The 19527-nt window shown below is 41.9% G+C and overlaps 1 protein-coding gene across 2 annotated transcripts in view; it reads left to right on the top strand.

The window, feature by feature from the left end:
* CHMP3 (charged multivesicular body protein 3) overlaps positions 1-18004 on the top strand; it is a 78125-nt gene extending 60121 nt beyond the window's left edge. For both annotated transcript variants that reach the window (XM_049784919.1, XM_049784917.1), the window contains 3 exons: positions 13885-14006; positions 15667-15781; positions 17517-18004. In XM_049784919.1, coding sequence (XP_049640876.1) covers positions 13885-14006; positions 15667-15781; positions 17517-17662 — 383 coding nt within the window. In that variant the 3' untranslated portion in view covers positions 17663-18004. The remainder of the gene's footprint in view (positions 1-13884; positions 14007-15666; positions 15782-17516) is intronic.
* Positions 18005-19527: the final 1523 nt, after the last annotated feature.

Below are 19527 nucleotides of genomic sequence, written 5' to 3'. Positions count from 1 at the left end.
ACGCATGCAACTCACATGCTCGAGCCCACTGAGCTACTTCTCTTGTTCCCTCTTTGTAATATTGATAGGGCTCCTCTTCTGTCCTGAGCAAGAAGGAGGGAAAGAGACAAGTGAGAGTGGAGAGTGGGGAAGGAGCCATAGATTTCATGAGACATTTCTCAGTCTTCTCAGTCAAACAGACTGAGGTACAAATAGCAAAATGTTAACTAATTTAACATTATATTTCTTTTAGCTTTGATTATATGCCAGGTATATTGCTTGACTGGGAATCAAATGGTAAATCTTACAGCTGCCTTCATTGTCCTCTAGATATAGGTAAAAAGCAAATAAACAGATGTATTTAATAAAAATTTAAAATGTCGGAATCAAACAAGAATGTAAGACATGGCTATTACAGTGTGATAGAAGAAACGATAGCTAGAATGGCTCTTCTTGGACACCCTGTCTGTCAGAGATAAGCAGATAAGTGTGTGTGGAGAGTGTGCCCTGAGACTGAAAATAACTGTACATTCAGAACACTGAAGTCTGGGAGATCGGGGTACCTCGCAGCATGAAGGAGGAGGAGCAGGGAAGTGAAGAAAAGGGTTTTCACAGCTAATAGGAAAGCAAGGATTCTTAGTAACTAGATACAGTGAGAGGGGCTGTTGCAAGGATGCAGTGGGAGTTGTGAGGAAAATTTTTTTTTTTTTTTTTTTTTTTTTGGTTTTTGGGCCATACCCGGTAATGCTCAGGGGTTACTCCTGGCTATGCGCTCAGAAGTTGCTCCTGGCTTGGGGGACCATATGGGACGCCGGGGGATCGAACCGCGGTCCGTCCAAGGCTAGCGCAGGGAAGGCAGGCACCTTACCTTTAGCGCCACCGCCCGGCCCGAGGAAAATTATTTTCAGAGAGCCATCTGAGTTGAGTTAGAGTGTGCAGAGGCAATGGTGAAATGTTTTTGCCTATACTCAGCAAAGCATGTGATTTCTTTTGACAAGAGTGCCCAGGGTTACTGGTTAAGCTTTGTCAGCTATTATAGCATCATGATTTGATGCTTAGCAAATGACAGCTTTGTGTCAGCAGCTTCTGCAGAATAAGACATGTACGTTTTGATTGGAGGAGGAAGTTAAGAGTTAAAAGTGGAGCAGGAAGTAGAATTACCATAGAGTTCATTGATTTCACTTCTGGGTTCATGCACAAAAGCCTTGGAATCAGGGCCTCATGTAGATGTTTGCATATTTACATGCATAGCATAGGAAAAAGTAACAGCAGCTCAGGTGTTTATTGAAACGTGAATGAATAATAAAATGGGGGCCTTATATGAAATTGTGATATACTAATGATGCTAAATGAAATATGTCCTATACAGAAATGCAAATACTGTATGATTCCACTGTCATGAGGTGGATAAAACTTTTATAGAATGGTTGCTGGCAGTGACTGGGATAAAGGGGAACTAGGAAGCATAAAGCCTAATGAACAGAATTTCTGTTTGGGAAGATGAAAAAGTTAAGAGATAGATGATGATGATGGTTGCACAATAATTTATCATGCATATGCATATTTTGTCAAAATTTAGAACAAGAGAGACAGACCCCATTGCTTAGTCATGATGTGGTTCTTGTACAGAGAATAATGAGAACTCTAGGACCAAGGTAAAGGGTTGTCACATCTAGATAAAGGCACTGGAAAGGGAGGGCCTGGCTGGGGTACGCTTTTCTTTCATAGCTATTGGTATATTTGTTTTTAAGTCTGATTTCTGTTCTTTTTCTGTGCTTGGATTGGAACACTTGAAAGTAAGTTTACAAAATATGGACCTTTGAGGTGAAACAGTAGTATTATGAAATTTAAACTACTCATTGAATTTTTTATAATTTTTAATATAATTTAAAAGTTATCAGGATTACTACAGATAAAAACTACAGACTTTTTTTGTCTGTTTTGGGGTCATGCTTAGGGATTACTCCTGGTTCTGCACTCAGGAATCACTTCTGGTATGCTACGGTGATTATATGGGATGCTGGGATCGAACCTGGATTGGTCACATGCAAGGCAAGCACCCTACCTGCTGTACTCTTCAGCCCCTAAACTAAGATATTTCTTTCTTTTTTGTTTTTGTTTGTTTTGTTTTGGGAGTCACTCCTGTCAGTGTTCAGGATTATTCCTGGCTCTGCACTCAGGAATCACTCTGATGGTACTCAGGAGACCATATGTCAGGGGTCTCATACTCAATTTACCTGGGGGCCACAGGAGGCAAAGTCAGGGTGAACCTTGAGTGCAGAGTCAGTAGTAAGCCTTGAACATTGGGGGGTGTGACCCAAACAACTAAAACAAAACAAAACAAAAATGATTCCTCTAGGGCAGGGCTACAAAATGTTGTACAGAGGGCCGTTTGCAGCCCATGGAGTTTGAGACCCCTGCCATATGTAATGCCAGGGGTTGAACTTGGGCTCTGCTGGATGCATTGTACTTTAGCTCCAGCCTACAGAAATATTTAAGGTGTTTTGGCCTTAGATTATTATTTTAATTACTGCTGTTAAAGTACCATTAGCTTCATAGTTTGCTTTTATTTAATTTAACAATGTAATATTTTATACAGTATATACATATAACACATATACGTGTTTATTAACCATCTGTCTATATTCCAAGGCCTTAAACCAACAAATAGGACTAGAAATTTTTATTTATTTGGCACTTAATTCTGTATCTATGTATGGTGCTGGGATCGAACCGAGGCCTTATGAATGTCAGGAATAAAATTTAATCATTGAACCACATCCCTGGTCCTTGGCATTAAGTGTGTGTGTGTGAAAGAGAAACAAAAAGAGACAGAAAAGAGAGAGAGATTAAGATTAAACCCAAGGCTTCCTACATTTAAGAAAAGTACTCTACCATTGAGCTGCATATCCAGCCTTGGCATTTCATCGTTTCATTTGTTTTGGTGCTACGACAACTTGTGCTCAGGGTTTACTCCTGACTTTGTGTTTAAGGTTCACTCCTGGTGGCACTTGGGGACCAAATATAGTACTGGGCTTTGCCTTGTATAATGCAAGAGCTTAACCCTTACACTATGTCTCCAGCCCCTAACATGTAATTTTTCATTGTGACCTGGCATATTCACTGTCTTTTTTTTTTTTTTTTTGCCGACATCACAGCCAACCCCATGTGCTTGCTTCACCCTGCTAGGCTCCACCAGCCAGCCCCCACCCCCCATGCCCCCTCTCCCGAAGAAGTGAGCACCAGGAGTGGGGAGAGTGCAGTGAAGGTGACAGGTCTGGCCCCCTTGCCCCAGGATTAGGCGATTGCTCCTGCCGCCAAGGGGGCTGTAACACTGGGGGGGGGGGTGGCCAAGCCATCTTCTTCTAATATTCAGGATTAAAATTCAGTTATTTTAAGATCTGCTAAACAATCACAATCTCCTCATATACCATATTTTTCACTCTATAAGACGCACCTGACCATAAGACACACAGTTTTTAGATTCTCTCCTCCCCTGCGCTCCAGACTTCAGCTCCAGGTGGCATTCACTCAGTAAAACACATTGGGGGTGGGGGGGAGAACGCATCCTATGGTACGAAAAATATGGTATGTGTTATATACATATGGGTATGTTACTCATCCATAGTTTATTTTCTGGTTCTAAATGGTTCACAAATTCAAATTCTGAAGAACACTTTTCATTTATCAAATGATGCAGACTCTTACAAAAACAAAATAAAATATTAACATTGTGTGGAAAATATGTCTTCCCAACAAATTGTTTCCTATTTGACACAACAAATTGTGTCATATTTCTCTTTTAGTTAATCAGATGAATACTGTCTCTATATTGGAACAACACAAATGGGTATTTAATAAGAATAATACAAAATAGTTGTCCTATTCCTTTAGCAATACAGATATCCAAAGACCACATTTTCACTTTCCTTACTTTTATGTTCCTTAGAAATGCCTTTAGGGCCTGCAGGTAGGGCATTTGCCTTGCACTTAGGCAGCCCCAGCATCCCATTTGCTGCCATAAACCTTCTAGGAGTATAACCTTTGAGTGTTACTGGGTGTGGCCCAAAATAAAAAAAAAAAAGCTTTTAAGTTCTGTTTTTATTGTATTTCTTTTTTTTAAATATAAATATTTAAGCACCATTATCACAAGCATCTTCATAGTTGGGTTTCAGTCATAAACAGAATACCTCCCTTACCAGTTTTATTGTATTTTTTAATTAATATCTTTATTTAAACACCTTGATTACAAACATGATTGTGGTTGGGTTTCAGTCATGTAAAGAACACCCCACTTCACCAGTGCAACATTCCCATCACTGATGTCCCAAACCTCCCTCCTCCCCACCCCACCCCCGCCTGTACTCTAGATAGGCTTTCTACTTCCCTCATTCATTCACATTGTTACGATAGTTCTCAATGTAGTTATTTCTCTAACTGCACTCATCACTCTCTGTGGTGAGCTTCATGTAGTGAGCTGGAACTTCTAGCCCTCCTTTCTTTAGTCTCTGAAAATTATTGCAAGAATGTCTTTTATTTTTCTTAAAACCCATAGATGAGTGAGACTATTCTGCATCTATCTCTCTCCCTCTGACTTACTTCACTCAGCATGATAGATTCCATGTACATTCTTGTACAGGAAAATTTCATGACTTCATCTCTCCTGATGGCTTTGTGTATATTATCACAGTTTCTTTAGCCAATTTATCTATTGAAGGATATCTCGGTTGTTTCCAGAGTCTGGCTATTGCAAATAGTGCTGCAAATGAATATAGGTCTGAGGAAGGGAATTTTGTATTGTATCTTTGTGTTCCTAGGGTATATTCCTAGGAGTGGTATAGCTGGATCATATGGGAGCTCAATTTCCAGTTTTTGGAGGAATCTCCATATCGCTTTTCATAAAGGTTGAACTAGACGGCATTCCCACCAGCAGTGAAAAAGAGTTCCTTTCCTCTCCACATCCCCGCCAGCACTGCTTGTTCTCATTCTTAGTAATGTGCGACAATCTGGCGTGAGATGGTACCTCATAGTTGTTTTGATTTGCATCTCCCTGATGATGAGTGATGTGGAGCATTTTTTCATGTACCTTTTGGCCATTAGTATTTCTTTTTTGTCAAATTGTCCATTTCTTCTCCCCATTTTTTGATGGGATTAGATTTCTTTTTGTTGGTTTTTTTGGGTCACACCTGGCAGCACTCAGGGGTTACTCCTAACTCTATGCTCAGAAATCACCCCCAGCAAGCTCGGGGGACCATACAGGATGCCGGGATTCGAACCAATGAACCAACATCCTTCTGCATGCAAGGCAAATGCCTTACCGCTGTGCTCTCTCTCCGGCGCCAGATGTTTATTTCTTGTAAAGTTCTGTCTTTCTTGATTCCACTATCCTTTGCTTTATTTCTGTTACTACAATGACTAGGGAGTTGCAGAGTGATGTGGTGCCCACACACTTGGTTGCTCTGCTTTTGTGCTTAGTTGTGCATTTTTTAGTCATGGAGCTCGCTGGGGCCACAGTGTTTAGTTGTGTTGTTTGCACATACTTGGTTACAGCAGCACTGTGATCACACACTGGTGACTCTGAGGTTCCAAACAGCAGGAGGACGGAAGTCGCGTTTAGTTCTGGACGACTGAATCTGGAGATTAGACTCACTGTCTCTTGGATTACAAGGCAGGTACTTAATCACTGAGTTAGTCTTGACACTTGTGATTTTATTTGTCATGGACAAGAAAGTCACATAGGGGCCGGAGAGATAGCATGGAGGTCAGGTGTTTGCCTTGCATGCAGAAGGTTGGTGGTTCAAATCCCGGCATCCCATATGGTCCCCCGAGCCTGCCAGGAGAGTCCTGAGCATAGAGCTAAGAGTAATCCCTGAGCACTGCTGGGTGTGACCCAAAAATCAAAACAAAAAAAAAAAGTCGTGTAAAGAATATTTATGTAACTTCTCTGCAATTACTGTCAATTAAATTTGTATAAGTGTAGTATAGAAATTTTATCACTTTACATCAGCAAGAATGGTCTATGTGAAAAAAAAAATTAGAAATGTTGAGTACTTGCAGGGATGGGGTGAAAAAGGGAACTGTTGATGGAACTATTGCATGGTGCAGCTCTTTGGGAAATGATTTGGAAACCATTATTAATACTCTCAACTCTGTTAATATTGCAACTTTCATATGACTCAGCAATCCCAGTTCTGGGCATCTGGTACTCTTAAGAACACAAAATCCTTTATCAGAAAAGTCACATAGGGGCCGAAGAGATAGCACAGCGGTGTTTACCTTGCAAGCAGCCGACCCAGGACCCAAGGTGGTTGGTTCGAATCCCGGCGTTCCATACAATCCCCCGTGCCTGCCAGGAGCTATTTCTGAGCAGATAGCCAGGAGTAACCCCTGAGCATCGCCGAGTGTGGCCCCAAAAACCAAAAACCAAAAAAGAAAAAGAAAAGTCATATATACACCTATGTTCACTGTAGCATTATTTATAGTAGCCAAGATATGAAAACTATCCAAGTGCTCAAAGTATACAGGACATAAGTGTTTTGCATAAACATGAGTCTTCTTTTCTCTGAGATAAATTCCTGGGTTTTATGGTTTCATATAAGAAACTCTCAAGCTGTTATTTAGAGTAGCTGTATAATTTTAAGTCCCCATCTGCCATTGTATGAGGGATGCAGGGGTTTTTTGGGCATCCTTTTAACACTTGGTAGGTCACTGTTTTTAGACATTCTGATGAGGGTAGGAAGGTATGTAAAACTATCTGATAAGGTTTTAGTTTGAATTCCCGAATGGCTAATTATTAAAGACATTTTTCTTCATATGTTTATTTGCTTTATTTATCTCCTTTGGGTGAAATGTTCCTGTACGTGAGTTGGGGGGCATTCTTTACAGTGAAATGCTAAAGAATTAACCCTTTCATGTGTTTCTTTTTAGTTTCTTTCTAGATCACTTGATGTGTTCATCTCACCAAAATGCTATTATTGTCTATAGTTGAGGAACAATTAACTGTTACTTGTTGAACTCCATCCTCCTCTGTTATTTTATTTCTATAAGGAATGTTATGGAATTTTTATGGTCAATTAAAAAATGAGTAGGTAGGGGGCCGGTGAGGTGGCGCTAGAGGTAAGGTGTCTGCCTTGCAAGCGCAGGCCAAGGAAGGACCATGGTTCGATTGCCCCAGTGCCCCACATGGTCCCCCCAAGCCAGGGGCAATCTCTGAGCGCTTAGCCAGGAGTAACCCCTGAGCATCAAACGGGTGTGGCCCGAAAAAACAAAAAAAAAAGAAAATTGAGTAGGTATATTGTTTTCTTCCTCTTTGATTGTTGTTATTTTTGTTCCCAAGGATCACACACATGCCTGGCTGTGGTGCTTGTATAACAGGACTTAGAGTCCTATTGAGTTGTGCTGTGCAAACATGCTTGTAGTGTTGTCTCTCTCATTCTGGTTGAGTGCTTGCTCGCTGTGATGCTCTCATAGCCAAACCTATTAGTTGATCTGTTCCAACATATCTGGCTGCTGTGTCACCCTGCTCAGTACATGGGATGGGATTTTGGGTCTCACACTTGTAGGAACAGGCACTGTAAGCCACTGAGCTGGCCCCTAGGTCCTGCAGCAAGAAACATTTCTGACCTAACAGTTGATATGTCACCCTATGTAGAAATTACATTATGTTGTTTGTTATTAAGATAATAATTTTAATGTTTGGGGGGGGGTTTCAGAGAGTTTAAAATTCCCTTCTGCGATATTGACCAACATGGGGGATTCAGTCTGATGCCTGAGGATGTGGTGTTGGTCTGTTCTGGAGTAACATTGTGCCATCCTGGAAGTGCTCTTGGGCCTCTAGATGCTTGTTTTTTTGTTTTTTGGTTTTGGGCCACACATGATAGCACTCAGGAGTTAGTCCTGGCTCTGTGCTCAAAAATCGCTCCTGGCAGGCAATTTCTGCATTCAGAAATTGCTCCTGGTAGGTTTGGAGGACCATATAGGATGCCAAATCAAACCTGGGTCCATCCTGGGTCGGCCACATTGCAAGGCAAACGCCCTACCAGGTTGTGCTATCTGGCCCTACCTGTGATGCTTGGGGCAACAGTGTCATGTCAAATTAAACTAGGGTTGAGTGCATGCAAGGCATGTGCCTTACCTCCCCCAATAAGAGCCCCATTTAACTTTTTTCTATATTTTTTACTCAGTTTGAGTATCATTTTTCCTACATTTTGAATTCATGTATTGATTTAGTCAATAAATATTTGTCAGGGGCCAGAGCAATGGTACGGTGATAGGGCATTTGCCCTCCATGCAGCTGACCTGGGACGGACCCGGATTTAATTCCTGACATCTCATATGGTCCCCCGAACATACCAGGAGTCAGAGTGCAGAGCCAGGAGTGACCCCTAAGTGCTGCTAGGTGTGGCCCAAAAACAAACAAACAAACAAGAAAACAATTTGTCAGCTGTATCACGCATGATATTGTCACTGGGAATAATTTCCTGCATTAGCCTCTGAATAAAGAATTCTGATGCTTTCTTGGACAGCACATATGCTCTGCTTGGAACTGTATCTAGATAAGCATGTCCCTATATGGGGATGGCATTCTGCACATTTGTGAATAATGTGATATTAAAAAAGATGGCAATCTGCTGTATGAAGATGCTGCACACTGAGGAGGAACATGTGTACAGGCCCTGGTGTGAAGTGGGAGGAAGCCTGGAGGCTTGCAGGAAGGCCCAACATTAATAACACAAAGTAACCATCTCAGTGACAGGCACTTTACAAAAAAAAAAAAATCTACTTTCCAAAGAGAAGAGCTGTGAATGGGCTTAGAAGAGCTGTGAGGTGTTCATCTTTATTTCATTATACCACCTTGTAATTTTGTTTTTCCTAATTCTAAGTATAGGCAAGTACTTTGTTTTAGCTTTGAACCACATCGCAGTGCTCAGGGCTTACTCCCCACTCTATGCTCAGAGATCACTACTGGAAGGGATTGGGAGACCATGGAGGGTGCCTGGGTTTGAACCTGAGTCATTTGCATGCAAGGCCAGTGCCCTGCCTGCTATTTATTATTTGAACTCCCACAGGCAAGTTATTGCACTAATTAACTCATGTTCTTAAATTTTAACCTTTTTGGTCCAAGTATTGCTTCGTGCTGCGTATCTTGCATTTACACTAGTTTTGTCACTCTCCAATGAATGTATTAGCCATAGGACTGCACCCATTGCTCTGGGCAGTAAATGAAGACTTTATTCTTATTTCCTGCTGTGAAAATGTTGCCTTATATTTAAAAGGATTCAGTGAAGTGGAGACCTAAGTAGACCTCAGCTGGTTAAGTGACAGCCAGGCTTTAGCTCACAGCCCCCTTCATTAGCACTCCATCTGGCACACCCAAGCCTGCCACCCACCAGGGGCCTGATCTGAGCTAGGATCATCTTCAAGAGCAAAGGAGTTGATGGCTCATGTATCAAGGAATCCTTACACTCAAGGTGATCTACCACCCCCGGAGCTTTGTAGGAAAAGCAGTTTGCCTTGATTTGCCAGCCAAGGGAGACTTTAGATGTCCTTATACCGTGAGTCTGGAGCCCGTCTGGGTGTCACTGCATGGAGGTGAAGTAGGAAGTGCTCTCAGTTGCTTGGGCCCTAGAATCAGAGGTTTGCAGGATCACAACCATGTGAAGCTTCATTTCAGTGGACGGAAGGCCTGTCAGCATATGTGGAGAACTCCTGTTTTCATGGACTTTGAACTCTTCTAATCAGATGCAATCATTGGAAGTATTTAATATGCAATAGTTATAACCTTAATAATTAATCCGCAGATGAAGGATTTTCTGGTGTATTTAATAAGAAGTGCAGAAGCTCTTCAAGCATTAAACTGGAGTTGACGTTTGTATTCCGTTTATTTTCTGTATCTCAAAAATCCACTCTTGGGATGGAATTGAAGTCTGTATGACAAATGATCCACTGGGCCAGCTCATTTTTGATATATCCTGGAGATGTGTCTATTTTGACGTACAAAAAATGCTGCAGTTCTCGAAGTGTTATATCTATTTAGCAAGTATTTAATATTGGCATTATTTATAAATGAAGAGTATTCTACTTAAGAAGTAAAATACTCTGGGAATGTGTATATATTGTTGCAGGCACATATTCCTGAATCTGTGTAAGTTTTGCATAATGTGATATTGTGTAATCTGTGTACCAAGCATGAATCAGAATTTTTTATAATAATTTTTATTTTGACAAATCCTTCACAGTCATATTTTATGAATCAGAATTTTTATGAGTATTGATTTGTTGTAGTTCAATTAAAGTGTTGAATTTAAAATAATTTTTTAACCTATTTATTTTGGAGATTCGCTCTCCTTTCCTCCCTTCATTCCTTCCTCCCTCTTTCACTCTTTCCTTCTTCCCTCACTTGCACAAACACACACACACACACATGCTCAGGGTTTACTCCTGGATCTGTGTCCATGAATAATTTCTGGCAATGTTCCAGCGACCATATGCAATGGCTGGGATCAAACCTTGAAGTTGAACTTGCAAAGCAAGTTCCTTACCTGCTCTGCTTGCTGTCGCTCCAGCCCTGAAATTCTCCTCCTGATCCCTGACATTCACCATTCTTTACTGCTGCCCTAGTTTTGTTTTTTCTAGATTTTTAAAAAGCAGTCATACCGATATAAGCCTTTCAGATTGGCTTCTTTTGCCCGGTAATAGGCATTTAATGATGAAGTAATGTTTGGTTTATGAGAAATCATTAAATTCAAGTTTTTCCTGCATCACACCTTCAGCAGCATTGGTGGTGGTGTTTTGAATTCTCACATTCCTGGTCCGTGTGTTTTGACTGGCATCCCTGCTGGTATATGTTGAGCATTGTTCAGATTGGCTTCTTTTGCCCGGTATATGTTGAGCATTGTTGTGTTGTATGCTGGTGCCTATCTTCTTTGGTGAGAATACTCTTTATCTTTGCCCTTTTTTGTTTTGTTTTGTTCCTTTTTTTTTTTTTTTTTTTTTTTTGGTTTTTGGTTTTTGATTTTCGGGCCACACCTGTTGGTGCTCAGGGATTACTCCTGGCTATCTGCTCAGAAATAGCTCCTGGCAGGCACAGAGGACCATATGGGACGCCGGGATTCGAACCAACCACCTAAGGTCCTGGATCAGTTGTTTGCAAAGCAAACAGCGCTGTGCTATCTCTCGGGCCCCATTTTGTTTCATTTTTGAGGCCACACCTGGCAGTGCTTAGGGGTTACTCCTGACTCTGTGCTCAGAAATCGCTCCTGGCAGGCTCAGGGGACCATATGGAATGCTGGGAATTAAACCTGGGTCTGTCCCAGGTTGGCTGTGTGCAAGGCAAATGCCCTACCCCTGTGCTATTGTTCCAGCCCCTTATTTATTTTCTTTCTTTTTTTTGTCTGTAGAACCTGAAATATTTATTATCATATTTTTAATATATTTTTTATTTAAGTAACATGATCATAGTTGGGTTACAGTCATAACCAAAACACCTCCCTTCACCAGTGTAAGATTACCCCCTCCCCTCTTCCCATCCCCTGCCTGTATTCGAGACAGGCATTCTACTACAGTTATTTGTTTTTAAGTTCAGTAAGTTGTATTTTTTTCCTTAAAGGATAAGAGTAAAAAATATATATAAAGGTGTGATAGTGGCAATTGCCGTTGTTTGCATAGGTCCAGAAAAATGGGAAAAATGGAAAAAAAAAATCCTTGACCTGATTACAAAAAGGCCTCACCACAGAAGTTTATTAGCATAAGACCGACTCTGGGTTCCAGGCATACCAGTCCATCCAACTCAAGTCATTCTCCGTGGTACCGGTGAAACTTTTTCACACTTTAGCTATTGTTGGTATCAGATTCTTATATTTAAAGACTCTGGATTCTGTGCATTTCTTTCATCGATGTCAGGCTGATGTGGAGCATCCTCTAGTTTCAGCACACCATTCAATGCGGAGCGATCTGCCCTGCATGCAGACTGTTGCTGAGTCGTCTGGGTGTTGGGAGCACTCTTTGGAGTAAGTCAATGCCAAAGCAGTGGTAGGTCTTCCCTGGTAGAGGCTTGGATCCTGGTAATGTTATAGACAATTGTGGTTGTTTCCATAGATGGTATCCATTGTTCAGGTGTGTGTGCCAGCCCCTTATTTAAAGAATCTTATTTCTTATTTAAAGAATCTGCTTCCCTAGGGGCCAGAGAGATAGTACAGTGGTAAGGTGTTTGCCTTGCATGCAGAAGGACGTTGGTTTGAATCCCGGCATCAGATATGGTCCCCCGAGCCACTGGGGGTGATTTCTGAGCATAGAGCCAGGAGTAGACCCTGAGCGCTGCTGGGTGTGACCCGCCCCCCCCCCCCAAAAAAAAAAAGAAAAGAAAAAAAAGAATCTGCTTCCCAATTATTTTTGATTGCCTGTCAGATTTACTATTTTTGGAATTAATCTTCTGAATTCACTTTTGTTTCCTTCTTCTCCTATGATACTGAATTTTCCTTGTGTAGATATCAGAAGTATTTATACCCTTTCCAGAATACCCAAGTTCCAGTATTTGTCTTACACACACCACACTGCTTTTTTCTCTCTCCTCCATTTCACTTTTACAGACTCAGATTATGGATTTTGAGCTATGTTTGATACTTTTTCTCTGTGGCTCAGCATATAAATTAGGCTAAAACATTGGTCTCAGGGACATCAAATTCTTCATAGAAATATAGAGAACTAGATGAAATTTGCCTTTATTTTGACTATTTTCATTCTATCTCTTGCCTTTTTATAATAATAGTAACTTTAACTTTTAAAAATATATATATTGGGGAGGTTGGGGCCATATCCAATGGCAAGGGTTACTTCTGGCTCTATGCTCAGGAATCTCTGGCGCTTAGAGGACCCTATGGTATGCTAAGGATCAAACCTGGGTCAATCCTTGGTTGGCCATGTGCAAGGCAAACTCCCTAACCACTGTGCTATTGCTCTGGTCCCAAAATGTGTATTTTTATATCATGTTTACATGTGCAATTTATTGCTTGTTCCTGGCATATAGATTCTGAGTGTCTATAACTATCATAAAAATAAATATTTTACTTTTCTGTTTCATTGCTAATAACTGAAGTATTTTCAGCCACTAGCAAATTTTCTGATTCCTTTGCAAAAATCACAGAATATGCCAGGCTGGCCTTTCCTGGTCACTTGTTTTGTCTGAGGTTTTCCCTTTAATACAATAAAGTTTCTAGAGTTGGATTGAGACAGAGGTAATGGCTAAGTCCTCCTTTAGCTGCCACTGTGCAGTGGGAGACGGTGTCAATTCTGAGGAGCAGCTTGATATAGGTGCAAGAGTTCTCAGAACTTCGGTCTCATGCCAGTCCAGATTTGGAAGGTGCCATCTTTTCAAATTTTTTGATATGTTAAAGAATGTTTGGGGAGGAAAGTGATCATTTGTGCTACTTATAATTTCGAACATGCACATTATTTGTCTGAAAATTTTTTTTGAATTGTCTTAGATTGCCACACCAGCTCACTCATGGGATCTTATCTTGATTTCTTGGTTTCCTAAGAACCATCAAGCGGTTTCTCACAGAGCAGCCCCAATCTATAGGGTGTGTTGGTGCAGGACAGCCCAGTTGAGGAAACCTCTGTTTACCAAGCAGGCCCAGCCAGGGCCTCCAGCTGCTTCTCCCATCTAGCATAGTCTGGGTGCCCCAGTTGTTACCAGCTGGCTGTTCCCAGGGGCAGCCGCAGTTTATCAGGACATTCCGCAGCACAGACATATCTTTTCACAATTTCACCTAAAGTTACCGTTTCCATATATATTTCAATGACTCATAAATTCTCCTGTCATTACTGCCCTTTTTGGGGAAGGCTGGTAATTTGATTTTCTTTATTTCCTCCTGTGCCAGTCTCTTTAACGCTCCCTTTTCCTTTCAGCGGTTTTGCGAGTGGCTGGCTCTCTGCAGAAGAGCACAGAAGTGATGAAGGCTATGCAGAGTCTGGTGAAGATTCCAGAAATCCAGGCCACCATGCGTGAACTATCCAAAGAAATGATGAAGGTACCTGGGGCTGAGCCTGCATCCTATGCCCGCCCACCAGGAGTCAGGCGAAGCAGAGGTCTGGCTTGCGATTGGGGTGCACGAGAAGGGACAGTCCACTGTTATTGATAGAAACTATTTTAAGAATAGGATCAGCGGTTTCCATTGAAACCAGAACTGAGCATGTCAAAGGCTGATTGCATTTCCAGTGTGTTCCTTAGAAGTGAAAGTGCACTCAGCACTAGGGGATCGATGGGATCCAGGGAACTGGGTTAGGGGTAAGGGAGCAAGGGTTGGTGAGCCTAGGAGATAGGAAATTAAACCAGTTCCCTTCAGAAGCAGGTGAATGAAGCTGGCTAGGAAAGTCTATGATGAGGTCCTGGGGAACCACCTCTGGAGAAAGTGTGAAAATCCAGTTTATGCTTCTAGGCTGTGGTTCTCTCTTGGAACCATTCTGCTTTGTAATGTAAATGCAGTCATATACCATAAGTAGATAATGAGCTTGACTGTCTTTTAGAGGGCTCAGGCACCAAATTCAGTCTCCCAAAACATGCTACCACTCCCCTCTCCCAGTTCCACCAGATCAAGCCCTCTATCATCAGATCTGTAATACATTGCCAGGAGTTCTGCTGGGAATCCTCCCCCCTTAAAAAAATACAGAAACGGGGCCGGAGAGATAGCATGGAGGTAAGGCATTTGCCTTTCATGCAGAAGGTCATCGGTTCAAATCCCGGCGTCCCATATGGTCCCCCATGCCTGCCAGGAGCAATTTCTGAGCATGAAGCCAGGAGTAACCCCTGAGCACTGCCGGGTGTGACCCCCCCCCCCCAAAAAAAAATACAGAAACAGGCCTACAGAGTTTGCTGACCCCCTAGTTTTAGGTAGGGCTGTGGAATCGGGCTCCAACTCTGACTCCAATTCCAGGTAACCAAAATTTCCTCCAACTCCTACTGACTCCACAGCCCTGGTTTTAGTTAGAAAAAGGAGAAACTGATAGGGCCTGTACTAGATGCCTCAGACAGATAGAGGGCGTTATTGTTTCGCTCCCTGCCAACCTGGCCTGTATAACCATCCCAGCAGCCACCCTAGTACAAAGACTTTTTTCTCATGCTATGTAGATCAGTCCTCATCTGCCTGTAACACACTTAAATGTTATCAGGCTTTGGTGAATGGACTGATCCCTGTCAGATCTACTGGATTGACCATGTACAAACCATATAAAGTGTTCTTCAGTCTTCAGGAGTTTGTGGCGTTCCACACTATTCTCTGTTATAGCGACAGGTCTGACTTCAACCAATTCTTATATTTTAGCTTTTGCACTCAGATTATATTTAAGTGTTTGAGTAAATACTTTCCAAGACAGTTCAGGACAAATATGTGCATCTGTCAGCAAATAGTTCCCCAAGTTCTACTATTAGAGTCTGCTTTTCTGCATGAGGCTCTGTGCATAATGCAGAGGCCCCTTTCTTCAACCTGATACTAATCGGAGAGCAATTTTCCTTGGGCCTTTTGCTTTCCTGCTTAGACAACATTTACTGTGTTCCCATGACCTGCAGACTTGTGAGTCAGCCTGTGAATGGATGGGGTATACTCGGGTCATTAATGCTTGCTTGGTGCTGGGCCTGTTGAGAGGTATCTGTTAGGTACAGTTGAGAGGTGACACAATTTGTTCCATTTGTAGGCTGGGATCATAGAAGAGATGTTAGAGGACACTTTTGAAAGCATGGACGATCAGGAAGAAATGGAAGAAGCAGCAGAAATGGAAATTGACAAAATTCTGTTTGAAATCACAGCAGGTACTACCCTGGGACTCATCCTCGGTCTCTGTTTTAGTGACATTCTTCCCACACTCACAGAATTATCTAACTTTTCTTTGAACTTTATTACTTCTATATTTAATCATTTTAGATCTATTCAAGTTATTTCTAAAAAATCTGGCTTCTGTTTTAAAAGTAACCAGAACCAGGGGGCTGGAGATAGTATGGAGGTAAGGCATTTGCCTTGCATGCAGAAGGATGGTGGTTCAAATCCCGGCATCCCATATGGTCCCCAGAGCCTGCCAGGAGCGATTTCTGAGCGTAGAGCTAGGAGTAACCTCTGAGCATTGCCAGGTGTGACCCAAAACCCAATAAAAAGTAAAATAAGGGGGCCGGGCGGTGGCGCTCGAGGTAAGGTGCCTGCCTTACCTGCGCTAGCCTAGGAGACGGACCGCGGTTCGATCCCCCGGCGTCCCATATGGTCCCCCAAGCCAGGAGCGACTTCTGAGTGCATAGCCAGGAGTAACCCCTGAGCGTCACCGGGTGTGGCCCAAAAACCAAAAAAAAAAAAAAAAAAAAAAAAAAAAAAGTAAAATAAGGGCCCAGAGAGATAGCACATCAGCGTTTGCCTTGCAAGCAGCCGATCCAGGATCAAAGGTGGTTGGTTCGAATTCCGGTGTCCCGTATGGTCCCCAGTGCCTGCCAGGAGCTATTTCTGAGCAGACAGCCAGTAGTAACCCCTGAGCACCACTGGGTGTGACCCAAAAACTAAAAAAAAAAGTAAAATAAAAGTAACCAGGGCCCGGAGAGATAGCACAGCAGCGTTTGCCTTGCAAGCAGCCGATCCAGGACCAAAGGTGGTTGGTTCGAATCCCGGTGTCCCATATGGTCCCCCGTGCCTGCCAGGAGCTATTTCTGAGCAAATAGTCAGGAATAACCCCTGAGCGCCGCCAGGTGTGGCCCAAAAACCAAAAAAATAAAAAAAATAAAAGTAACCAGAAATAAGCATTTATTAAAAAAAAAAAAGCCTAGAAAAAGTTTGAAATGGGAGATAGTTTGATGTTTTGTAACATTATATATATATATATATATATATATATATATATAATGGGTAAAATTTATTTTTTCCCATTCCCTGAGATTGATTTTTAATTGTTGGGTAAAGATTGAGGAAACATTTTGTAAAAATTTAGAAACAATTCCATTCTATTCAGAAGATTTAGCTTCACAAATCTTGAAAAATTGAGTATTCAATAATGCTTAGGAATTTAAGTAGAGATCAAAATTTCTTTTACTTTTTGGATCACTTAAGGTGGTACGTACCCAGGACTTACTCCTGGTGTAGTGCTCATGGATCACTCCTGGTGGTGCTTCGGGGATTATTTGTGGTGCTAGGGATTGAACCTGGGTCAGCCATGTCAGGCATGGTGCCTTACCCACTGTTCTATCTCTGGTCTCTTAGATCTAAAACTTTTAGCGAAGGCCAGAGATTTGGCTCAAGTGGAGAGCATTTGTGTGAGGCGCTGGATACCTAGCAAGCCTAGCTCCAGTGGCACTGGCAGGTGGGATCCCTATTGAAAAAGACAATGAATCCTTATATCATTTCTGATTTGGTGTCATTACAAGTTGGTATTTACATATTTGTCACAGTGGGCAATAGTCCATCAAATTAGTTTGTTTTTACTGCCTCTTTTCTGTTCTTAAAGTCTAAACCAGGGACTAAAGACAGAGATCATGAGGGAACACTTTACTCTGAAAACTTGTTTCTTTTCAGGGGCCTTGGGGAAAGCACCTAGTAAAGTCACTGACGCCCTTCCAGACCCGGAACCTCCAGGAGCTATGGCTGCATCAGAGGAAGAGGAGGAGGAGGAGGAGGCCCTGGAGGCCATGCAGTCCCGACTGGCCACACTACGCAGTTAGGGGCTTGCAGGGATTTGAGAGGGCTTAGCCTCTTCTGGCGCTGCTGGTGTGTGTACTCAAGTTGCTCTTCTGCATTTTGCACTATGCCTCTGACTGAGGCATTGCCTTTGGGAGAAGGTTCTCTGCTAATCTCTCTTCACTATTTGCAGAGCTTGGAGGCATGGAGTGATAAATGCAGCATTTTCAAGAGTTGAGACAGACTATCTTGGGGGTGGGTGGGAGACATCAAAAGCATGTCTTCATGCTTCTGCAAGTAGCATTTGTTCTTGAATATTGAGAACACTACATTTTTTTCTGTCTGTAAAATACTATATAAAAGATTTTAATAAATTTCTGCTATAACACTTGGTTTCATTGTAGATTGTCATGTGCAGTGAACATTCCAGGTAAAACTGCCCCCAGGTATTTCCTATTTGGCCTTGGAAAGAGATGTGCTTATAACCAGGCATATGTAACATGGATAAATTCTAAGGTTATTTTTTTGATAAGATTATGTCTGTCTTATAAGAAACTGTCTTCCAAACAGCGCTGTACCTTTCTGCATTTCTACCAGCAGTGCTTAAGAGTTCGTGCTCTGCATCCTCACCAGCACTGGTGTTTGTTATCGGTGTTCAGGTTTTTAACTATTTTAATATATATTTTATTAGTGACTATTTCAATGTTATTTTTCTTTGCAAACCATGAAAGTTCCAATGGATGAAAACTTATTTCCATATTGCTGTTTGGTTTTTTGGGGGGCCCAGAGTGATTTCCTCTGAGGTTGGTGCTCAAACCTACTTGTGCTGGGGCCACCAAGGCTGTATCAGATGGTATTAGAGGTGTCTTGTGGTGCCAACGACTAAATTGGGGGTCTCCTGCATGCCAAACAAGTGCTCCAACAATCTTCCCAGCCCCTTAATGGTTTTTTAATCTGAAATGTATTACTTGCTATACATCTTTTTGTATGCTGTAGCCTCTTTATTCTGTCAGAGTCTGGTCCAGTTTCTAAATTGAGTTGATTATTCCTGTAAGTGTATTTAATGTTTGGGTCACACCTGGCTCCTCGCTCTGCACTCACGAATTTCCTGGTGGTGCTTTGGGAGATTTGGGGATTGAACCCATTACCCATTTTTTTAAATACATAAGTTATTTTAGAGACCATGTATTATAGTTGATTGTAATATTTGTTTCCAGGTAACTGGGCCATTACTTATATGAGAGGGCCATTACTTATATGAGATTTAGATGTATATGTTGCCAAACAGTCCTCTGTCAGATGTCATGTGCAAATATTTTCTCCCAGTCTGTGGTTTGCCTTCTCATTAATTCTCCCATTTTTGAGGGTCACCTACATCTTTCTATGTTCTTTTTTGCGATTTTTTTTTAATCGATTTTTACTTCAATCCCTGTTAAAAAAGGTAAGGCCTGAATCTGGATTTATCGCATTTGGATGCCCAGTCATTCCAGTACCACTTGCTGGGAAAAAACTTCAAGCTTAGTCAATTATAGTTTGATTTTTCTCAGCTCTATTCTGCTCCAGTAAGTTTATTCTTTCACCAATTAGACTTTAATTATAGCTTTATCATCTTGAAGTTGGTGTGAGTTCTGCAACATTTTTTTTGATAGGGTTATTTTGTTATTTTGAAGCCACACCCAGTGATGCTCAGGGGTTTACTCCTGGCTATGCTCTCAGGAAATCACTCCTGGCAGTGCCCCTAGGTGGGGGGCGGTGAGAAGCCATATGGGGTATGTGTGCCAGGGTGCAAACCCTGATCAGCTGCAAAAAAGGCAAGTGCCTTAACCTTCGGAACTCTCTCTGGCCCCGCAACTCGTTATTAACTGTTGGCTATTATTTATACTCTGTTGCCTCTCCATGTTAACTTTTA

The sequence above is a fragment of the Suncus etruscus genome, chromosome 12 (genome assembly GCF_024139225.1).
Source record: "Suncus etruscus isolate mSunEtr1 chromosome 12, mSunEtr1.pri.cur, whole genome shotgun sequence".
In the NCBI taxonomy this organism is placed as follows: Eukaryota; Metazoa; Chordata; class Mammalia; order Eulipotyphla; family Soricidae; genus Suncus; species Suncus etruscus.
Note: the sequence above shows the minus strand (reverse complement) of the source record. Positions and strands in the feature narration are given on the sequence as shown.